Consider the following 10,384-nt stretch of genomic DNA (forward strand, 5'->3'; position numbering starts at 1 on the left):
GTCAGCTTCTAGGGTTTCTTCTCACAAATCTAACTTAACACCTGAGATCCGCCCGCACCTGGCCTGGTAAGAGTTCACCCTAACTTCTAATTAGGTCGAAGTAGTGTCCCTCCGGGTGTGGGGGAAGGGCCCCTTTCCTTTACTGTCTTCTAGAAAGATGAAAGGGTATCTCCAAACTTCTGGAGTCCAGGACCTGAGTAGTTCTGCACCTGCCAAAAGCAGGATCTTTACTCCAACAGTGGCCTCAGCCCACGCGGGTGGAGAGGGCAGCACACAGGGCCTCAGCTCTCCCTCCACGTCCTCCCCTGAGCCCAGGAGAGATGAAACGCTAAGCAACCCCAGGCTGGCCGCCCCGCTCTCCCGCCGCACATTCCAAAAGCAAAAGCTGAACCCCAGCCTGGCTCTAGTTCCCGCCTCTGCACTGCTCCAAGCCCCTACCGCAGGACCCTTCAACGCCACCTCTCCCCCTCTCTTCTCTGGCGTCCGCCAGGCGGCACCCTTCCAAAACAAAACAGAAAGACAGTGCGGGGTGGCTTCGCGGGTGCATCTATCTGCCCGGGTTACCCACCCCACGAACCCATCAGTGGGTGCCCGGTGGCCCACTGCGAGAGCCTGAGTGTGCGCCTAGCTACACTGGGTCGGAAAGCCAGACTGCGTGCTCCCGGGACAGTGCTCCCCGGTCCTCCCGCCAGGCCCGCTCACCCCAGCTCACCTTCTCTCCGGTCAGCACGTGCAGCCCCTCGCGCACCTTGGCGAAGGAGCCCTCTCCCAGCTTCCTGCTGCCGATGAGGTAGTTGCCCACGCGCTTGTGGTGCTGGAAGTCCCGGAGCCGCTCCCGGGACACCCCGCTCACCCAGGCGGGCAGGAAACTTCCCTCGCAGGCTGCCGCCGGCCTGGCCGTGTCCTCCGCGCCTCCGTCTCCCGCGGGCGCCGCCGGCTCGCCCAAGAGCCCGTCCCCCGCCGCGGCCGGCATCGCGCTCGCTCGGCTCCCGCGCTCGCAGCCGCTCGGACTCCCCGGGGCTGCCCCCGGCTCCTCCTGCCGCCGCCCTGGACCTGGCCCCGCCCGGCCCGGGTCTCCGCGCTCACGCCCCCCGCGCCTCCGTGCTAGCGCCGCGCGCAGACAATAGCTGGCGACCGGGCGACCGGGGACCCGCCCCCGAGAAGTTCGTCCTCGGAGGATCTCGCGCCCGCGGTCCCGTCTGGTGCCCCGCTTGGGTGCAAGAGAGCGGCTGCTGGTCCGAGAGGGGTACGGTCCGGTGGCGGAGTCCCCCAAGCCCGGGCGCCGCCGCCCTCTGGCCCGCAGGGTCGTCAGCGGTGCTCCCCCGGGCCGCTCCCGCCGGAGAAGAGCGCGCGGCGGGCTGCAGGCGCCCTCTGGAAGGCAGCAGAAGAAAGCCCCATTCAGTTTGAATTTGCAGAAATTTAATCCGCTCGCGGGCGGCGGGGACAGAAGCGAGCTCCACTCCGCAGCCTGAGCACTTTCAAATCCCTCGTAGCCCCTCCTTCCTTCCCCGCGCGCAACAGCCCAACTCGACCCTCGCTGGAGAGGGGAGGGGAAGGGAGCGGCGGAGTGGGCGGCGAAGCCACCTGAGCGCCAGACAGGGGGACCCCGCGCGGCCGCGTAGACGCGCGCTCCCGGGCTGCCCAAGACCTGCCGCCTCCGGGGGTTGAGGATCGCGCTTTCTGGTCCTTTCGAGAGTGAATTTCCTCACCAACCGCACCCACCATGGGTAGGGGAAAGAGAAAGGGAGGCTCTGGACTGTAAGAGAGTTGGGTATCCAGCCCAACGCCTGGCACACAGTAGGGACTCTAGAAGATGGATGGGTGGGTGGGTGGGTGGGTACCTAGCAGGCTGTGTGTCGGGGGCTCTCACGCGTGCTAGATTGCTGTTGTCCGTAAAGAAGCAGCCACCACAGTTAACAGTAGTGGCGGCAGCATAGGAACCAGGGCGTTTGCTGCCTGTGCGAGTACGTTTGCCCCCTCTCTGCTTTCCATAGAGATGATGTATTGCAGGGTGAGCCGGACCCGGGCCTCACCGCTCCCGGATGCTTTTGTTCTGCGGCCTCTGCGACTGTACTGACAACAAACAGCCTGAGGCACCTACCCGATATCTCCAGGATCCCCAACATCTTTCTTGAACCGAAATGAGAGACACACAAAAAAGGATGCAGAGAAAACAAGGCTTTCCAAAATGCGACCTGTTGAGGTGCCCGCGTCTAATGCAAATTTAACCTCTGATCACACATCATCTGAGCTCAAAGGGAGGATTCGGTCCTAACAAAGTTCATTTCATTGTTTACCTCTCAGTAAACAGGTATGACATCATCGATCCACATTAATGCTCTGAGATGGGGGAGGGGATGCGGCTGTCACCCATCCAGTCCCTGGGCGGGGTTGGTCGCTGTCCTATCTGAAAAGTAACACCCAAAATGCCCGTTTTCAAGTTTAGGCATATATTATTTTGAGACACTCATATGCCGTAAGTCTCCGCCCTTGCTATTATGAGTCTAACTTTGTTTTGGGTTGGGGTCTCATTGCTCTGGGTTTCCTACGTTAAAGGCAAGCTTTCTGCTGCTTTCTGGCTGTAATTAAGGGACGCCTTAGCTCCTACAGTTTCTGCAGGGCTCATCCAATCACTATCACGTTTTTAATTCAGTAACTGAATCTTAAAAGGGCGGAAGGAGGAGAAAGGAAAAGGATGCTAGGTTCAAAGTTGAGGGGGGGATGAAGCCCACTTGGGGTGAATCTTCCATCAGGAAAGGATTTAAAGTTTCCCAATGTTGCATTAATTTAATTTTAGGAAATTGGATCTTTGTGAAATTTTAGAGATTCATTTGTTATAATTTAAGGCAAACCCCCGAGAGTACCCATCATTTGGGGGAGGGGTGCTTCATAAGTGGTGGAAGTCACTTATGATGAACTAGAGACTTTCTTTCCTTTTAATGTTTTGATTATACCCTCCCGGGGTAGAGGTCTAGGAACGGGTGAAGAAGAGAGAAAACACAGGCCCATTAAATCTTCAAGCCTGCTGCTGCTGCCTGGGTCTGGTACAAGCGCACTGCTAATTCTATTGGCTGGGATGGATGCCAAAGAAAAAGAGAAGTTCAAATCCCACCCCTGCCTGAGCTTAATAACTGGTTTTTGAACTACAGTTTCTACTGTCTGAAGTGACCTTGCTCAACAAGGAATGACTCTGAAACTCCATTTCTTTTCTTTTTCCCCCCTTAAGATTTATTTATTATATACCCTATAGCTGTCTTCGTACAAACCAGGAAAGGGTTTCTGATCTCATTACAGATGGTTGTGAGCCACCATGTGGTTGCTGGGATTTGAACTCAGGACCTCTGAAAAAGCAGTTCGTGCTCTTAACCACTGAGCCATCTCCCCAGCCCCAAAACTTCATTTCACAAGACAAATAAGCACCGTATCATAAGAGTGAGACGCTGTATCACGCTCCAATGATGTGTTCCAAAAATACCTAGCAGAGGACCAGCCACCTGCCTTTGAAGAGCCTCTGCTAACCCCTCAAGCTTGTAGGGTTCCTCTAGGCATTACAGGTTACCTGTCTTTGAAATGGAGAGATGGCTCAGCAGAGATGGCCCTGCTCTTCCGGAGGACTGGAGTTCAGTTCCCAGCATGTTCAATGATCTGTTTGCAACCACATGTAACTGCAGCTTCAGGGGATCCAGTTCCCTTTTCTAGCCTCCAAAGGCACATCACACACACACACACACACACACACACACACACACACACACACACACGAGGGAGGGAAGGATGGAGAGAGGGTGGGGGGATTTGAAATAACGTATTTTTTAAACAGGTTGCCTGCCCTCGTCTAGACTTGGCTTTCCTAGCTCCACACTTACTTCCAAACTGATACTTCTGGCTGGCTTTCACCCAACATGGATGTTCCGTTAGGAGAAGCCCTTCCCAGCCAATGATCTGCCCTAGCTGATGAGCCCTCTGTTCTTCTCACGGTATACCACCATCTGCCTCCTATCCTCCATGTTGCTTACTGGCTGTCTCTCTTCTTAGATTCAGCAGTCAGGGGCTGTGCCTGCTTGGTTTTCATTTTGCCCTTCAGTACCCGGTATAGTGTCTAAGCTGCAGACTTGCCTAAAGAGTATTTGTTGACTGAGTGCAAGAAAGCAATCAGTCACTGAGTGTTCAGTGACGATTTCTTGCTTGGGGACAGCAAGACCCCATCTGCCCTCAGTTAGATGTTACAAATGACTTTCTAAAGTTACTGCTACATTGTTGCCTTTGGGGAATCAACCGATTTAATCATTTGTCAAAGAGAGGCCATTCTCAAACCTGGCGGAGTTAACCCTTTCAAAGCACCATCATTCACAAGAGGCCAGGGAAGCCCAGGGAAGCTGTTTCGGTTGACTTGTGGCAGCTGCTTCCTTCTTGCTCTTCCTTCTCTCCTTTTCCTCCTTCCATATGGCAGCGACACTGTTTGTGTGCTCCCACCACACGCCAGCTACGAGACCCAGCTGGAAGCAGTCAAAGACAATTAGAAATAATCAGCCTGGCACTGCCAGGAAATGAGAGTTGGCTAGAAAGGGTTAGGCTGGCAGGAGTGGCGTGGTAGCTAGAGAAGAGACTGCAGAGCAAAGGCAGAAGGCAGGAGAAAGCCTAAAAGATGACCCGGGAAATCTCTGTGTGGTTTGTTCTCAACCGGCAAATAGAAGAGTCTGGATCTGAACCGTGTACCCAGAGTTCCTGGCCACTGTGATTCCTGTCATGCAGCGAGTTGTTGCTCAGTGCAAAGACTGCGGAATAGGTGTTCCTTGGTCATAATGGTGGCTGCATGGGCAGCCTGACATCACCAGTACCCCAACAGTGACTTCTCAATAATGGATGGTATCAACTCACCTTCCTGCCTCAGTTTCCTTACCCCATAAAGCAGTGTTTAACTCAGTCCCTGGTGAGCTAAACTTGTCTATTTTTGCTCACTCTTTCGTTGGTCTTAGTGAGTTTTCTATTGCAGTGAGGATATGCCATGACTAAGGTAACTTGTAAAAAAAAGCATTTAATTTGAGGTTAATGGTTCCTGAGGGTAGTTGGATCTATGACAGTGCTGGCAGTAGGCATGGTGGCAGGCAGGCTTGGCTCTGGAGCAGTAGCTAAGAGCTTACATGTGAGATAATAACCTCAAGGCAGAGAGAGAGGCTAACTAGAAATGGCATGGACTTTTAATCCCAAAGCCCATTCTAGTGACACACCTCCTCCAACAAGGCCACACCTCCTAATCCTCCCCAAACAATTCCACCAACTGCAGAACAAAGCATTCAGATAAATGAGCCTATGGAGGCCACTCTCAGAGAAGTCATCCCAGAATGTCTCAAAGCCCACAAATGCCTCTCTCGGATATTATGAATCTCAGGTCTGACCTCCAGATTGGATTTCTTTTATCATTCCAAGTTCCATGGGCTGACTTCTTTATCTCACCAGGCCATCTGAGACCCCAGGCTTCATCTGATGCCACCACCCACATCTCTCCCTTCTTTTTTCTTGGGCTTCACTCAAGTTCACCCAGATATCAAACACTCAACCTTTGCTTGTTCTCCTCCTAATCCTTGTATCTGATGGGACAAACCATTCCCACATGTGACCACCTGCAGCTCTCTTGTCACCCTATTCCAGCCACTGCCATCTCAACTTCTAACTGGAATCCTTTGCTTCTACTAAGCCAAACACACACACACAATACACATATATGTATATGATATATATCATGATATTATATATATATATATCATGTCATATGTATATGACATATATGTATTATATGATATATATGTATGACATAAAATATACGTGTGTATATATAAATAATATCATGTCATAAATATATATATATATATGAAGTCAGGGCTAGATATATATATATATATATATATATATATATATATATATATATATATATATAGTCAGGGCTAAATGGTTAAGAGGACCTGTTGTCCTTCCAAAGATCCTGAGTTCACTTCCCCACATGCATGAGTGCCTCACACCAATCAATAACTCCAGTTTCAGGGTATCTGATGCCCTCTTCTGGTCGCCTTGGGTACTGCACACATGTGGTACACACACAAACAGGCACACATAGATTCCCCACACCTGTGTGCCTGCCTCATTGCAGGTGCTCAGCCTGGAACATCATCTCAACTCTTATCTGCGGGAGAGATGAGAGTGGCTCTGGGCTTTGGAAGGCGTGACAACTTCAGTGTGATAGGAGGTGGGCAGTGACACCACACCAAACGCCCACGACTGCCTCTCAGCAGCCACAATGACATTCTGTGTGGAAAGACACATTCCTTCCCACAAGATGCCAACGGTTGCCCCTCCAAGAACACTGTACTCTCAACACAGTTGTGCCTGTCGCAGTCCACAGGATCCAAGGGATGTACTGTTGCAAAAAAAAATTATCCTCCGCCGTTATTAAGGCACCATCAGGGGATGTAGGGCTCTCAGATCCTGTGTCCCAGATAGAGATGCTGAGGAGAAATGACATTTGAGACATTTCACAGGGAAGACAGCGTCCTGCGCAGTCCCCTTGCATGGGTTTGTCAGGTGGAAGCTGCGTCTGCCCCATCTTACATCAACACCAACGTCATCCCCTGGCTTTACAAGGCCCTGAGATCCGTACCCCCTGTCTCACATCCCCTCTTCATGATCCTACAGTCATCCCCTCCCCAGTGGACTCCCTGCGTTGTCTGTTTCTTATGCCTTTTCTGTGACTTTTTTCTAAGCAGATCCACCTCCCTGTGACCCATCTCGTTAATCTTCCCCCTTCTCTCTCTCTCTCTCTCTCTCTCTCTCTCTGTGTGTGTGTGTGTTTATTGCTGACTGAGAAATTTCATTATTCCCTTTTTATTTTGCTTATTGTTTTTACTCCTTTCAGGAGAGCTGGGATTTTAGTTAAGTGTGCTGAGGATGGATCCTGATTCCTGGGAGGGAAGCAATAAGAATTTGTGATGGTTGGATGCTTTTATCTTATTTTTCAAGACAGGGTCTTCGCCACTGTGTATCCTTGGCTGTCCTAGAACTCACTCTATAGACCAGGCTGGCCTCGAAGGTTGGATGAATTTTTAACTCACCATAATAAGACAGAAAGAGAGAAATTGCAAGAAAACTGCGACCTGCTAGAGATTATATGCACCGCAAAGGCACATTGGAATAAAATGAATAGTTATGCTATGGAGGAAAACCTCTGTGATAAGCTGCATGTGTGGATTATGGGAAAGGTTACCGTCAATACGAAGGTTACAGACCAAAACTGGCTGGGTCCGTTTCTGGACACAGCCTGAAGTCGAGTGTGAGGGGGTTACAGAGTGAGTAACTGCTGTGTGGTTGGAGCCCTGGAGATGGTCAGAGAAAAGACACTGTGGCCAGAGCCCAAATGGATGGAGGTAGGTGGACTGACGTCGACCAGAAGAGGTGGGCGCCCCCTGCTGGCGGATACACTGTTTCCCCTACACGCCCTAGCAAGGAACCACAAAGTGATCTCTCACCGCCGTGTGTCAGCTTTTTTTATCTGGGTATTTTTGCATGTTTTGTTGTTCTTAGCAGAAGAATATTACACCACACACACCAAAAGCAGAATATTACACCACAATAGTTAAAGATGTAATTTATGAAATGATAGATTTCAATCAAGAGTGAATGCTTTTAAAGATATCACTATCTAGACCCTTTGATGGAAGCCTAGAGACATCCTAGAGACAACCCATACCTTAAGCTCACGGCTGCAGCCCACCCACAAGCCTCTGCTCCTGCCCCTGCCCCTCCTTTGAGGCCTTTGTGATTGCCAATGAATCGCTATGCAGAAAGATCGAAAATGGGGCTGGAGAGATGGCTCAGCAGTTAAGAGCACTGGCTGCTCTTCCAGGGGTTCTGAGTTCAATTCCCAGCAACCACATGGTGGCTCACAACCATCTCTAATGTGGAAGTGTAAGCTGAATAAACCTCTTCCTCCCCAACTTGCTTTTTGGTCATGATGTTTGTGTAGGACTAGAAACCCTGACTAAGACAGATGGCTTTGTAGTTAAGAGCACTAGCTGGTCTTCCAGAGGTCATGGGTTCAATTCCCAGCACTTATGTGTTGGCTCATAACTGCCACAACTTTATCCCAGGGCTCTGATACCCACTTATGGCCTCCTACAGCTCTGGACATGCATATGGTGTACAGACACACATGCACGGCTAAATAGATTAGTTTTTAAAAATCAGGAATTCAGAAAATGTCTTTGTGGAAATATTAGGGCTTACAGAGAACTGTCTTATTTTTTTGTTTTTATTTTATTTTATATACAGCATGATATCACATCGAAACTAAAACTTGAATTTTTTTCTCTGATCAAGTGAGTTTGTGAGTCGGGACAATGTGTGGCTGTCACGACTCTCATGGTGCCGTGTGCTCTGCTCCTTGAAACTGAGATGAATTGATTTTCAGTGGGATTCAGTTCCTACGGGCACACTTCACTTTCAGATCTGAACACTTTCGCAGTGATGTGGTATTTTTAGAAGCCCTTCTGATATGTCTTTTCAGTTGTACTGATTTTACTGAAATGCCAACTGTAGCAGAGCTAAAATCATAAAGGTAAATATTTAGAGCGAAGAACACATTTATGCCTGATCTTTTTAAAAAAGAAAATAAGTTAAATTTAAGATCTACGAGAACAAGAACACTGTAGAATGTTCAGTTTGGGCTCCTTAGAAATGAAAAAACATACATATATGATTACATTCACATATAAAATCCTGTAAGTGCATTCATTTTTTAACCCAGCAGTTTGGGTTCTAGGAGTTCATACTTAAAAGATCCAGTTGAAGGAGTGAAAAGCACCGTGGAGTCTCTGACCGAACCTGCCTGGAATGAGCAAGGCCTTGGCTCAATTTCTAATACTGGAAACAGCAAAAAACAGATTTTATTTTAAACATGCAAAGACTTATACACCACAAAGCAATCCCTTGTGTCGTTTTCCTCAGTGCTATAGCTGCTCCCCAGTCTCCATACTTTTGTGAAAAAGCCCTCACCACACTCCTGTAAACAACTCTAAACCCTGATGAAGCACACACATACATGTGCACACACATATGCACATATGCACACATATATACACACATGCATGCACACACATGCATATACATATGCACACATGCACACACATGCACATGTGTGTACACATACACACATGCATACACATGTGCACACACATATACACATGCACACAGATATGCACATATGCACACATGCATACACACATACACAAATGCACACATATGCGCACACACACAAACCTCAAGAATGCAGAAGGCAAACTGTCAGGGAAGAGGACAAGGACCGACAGATTGGAAAGAAACAAGAGAGGAAAATGGTATGGTGAATACTATAAAATACTATGTATGTGTATAAAAAGGTCACAATGAAATACATGATGTATGATTAAATTTATTAATAAAAGATTTTTTAAAGGAAGTAAAAGGAAATGTGACATGCATGGTGGCACATGCCTATAATCCCAGCTTTTATAGGGGTTCAAGGACAGTCTGAGCTACATAGTAAGTTTAAGGCTAGCCTGGGCTACAGAGGCTGTCAAGAAATAAAATCAGAAAGGGAAGAGGAGGGAGGAAGGAGGGAAGAAAAAGAGAAAATGGGAAGTCATTTCAATAAATATACCTTAATCATCCCCAAAATATTCAATATAAAATTATTCAGTATAAAGTCCGCACCTCTGTGGCCACAGGTTCTGCACCCATAGATTCAACCAGTTGTGGATTTTAAATGTTGGGGATGGGGAGGAAGTGATCCCCTGTTCTGTGCAAGTCATCCTCTCTGACAGCCCCCACAGCCCTCACAGTGTGAGGGTGTTAAATGAAAAATGGCTCCAGATCATCCGCTGCAGAAGGACAGGGGTAGCCAGACCTCACATCACCCAGACAAAGTCACTCGTGTGAGTGTATCTCTGCTGCAGGCACCATGCCGGAGCAGAGAGCTTGCTAGAGACCACTTTCACAGAACATTTATCACAGCAGTCTTTCACAACTGTCTGATTGCAAGACCGGCATGGTTTATTTTACTGGTGTTTGACGTCAAACCCTTGGGTTTGTGCATGTCACCCACTTGGTGGCACTTTTGTGGGGAGAACATGAAGCCTTTAGGGGATGTAGCTTTGTGGAGTGCAGGCTTTATAGGCCTTTTTCATTTCCAGCTCCCCCCTCTCTTGTTCTTTCTCTCACTTTCTCTCTCTCTCGCTTTCTCCCTCCCTTTTCTCTTTCTCTTCCTTTCTCTCTCTCTCTGCATGTATGCATATGCATGTACATGTGTGTGTCCTGTGTGCTGTTGAGATATAGTCCCTCAGCTTCCAGCTCCTGCCGT

The 10,384-nt window shown here is 48.8% G+C and overlaps 1 protein-coding gene across 1 annotated transcript in view; it reads right to left on the reverse strand.

Moving 5' to 3' along the window:
* HUNK (hormonally up-regulated Neu-associated kinase) overlaps positions 1-973 on the reverse strand; it is a gene marked incomplete at both ends in the record, with an annotated part of 100,467 nt that extends 99,494 nt beyond the window's left edge. The window contains one exon of the mRNA XM_080919328.1: positions 713-973. Within this exon, the coding sequence (XP_080775454.1) occupies positions 713-973 (261 nt within the window). The remainder of the gene's footprint in view (positions 1-712) is intronic.
* Positions 974-10,384: the final 9,411 nt, after the last annotated feature.

Source organism: Micromys minutus (genome assembly GCF_963924665.1).
Source record: "Micromys minutus genome assembly, chromosome: 7".
NCBI lineage: Eukaryota > Metazoa > Chordata > Mammalia > Rodentia > Muridae > Micromys > Micromys minutus.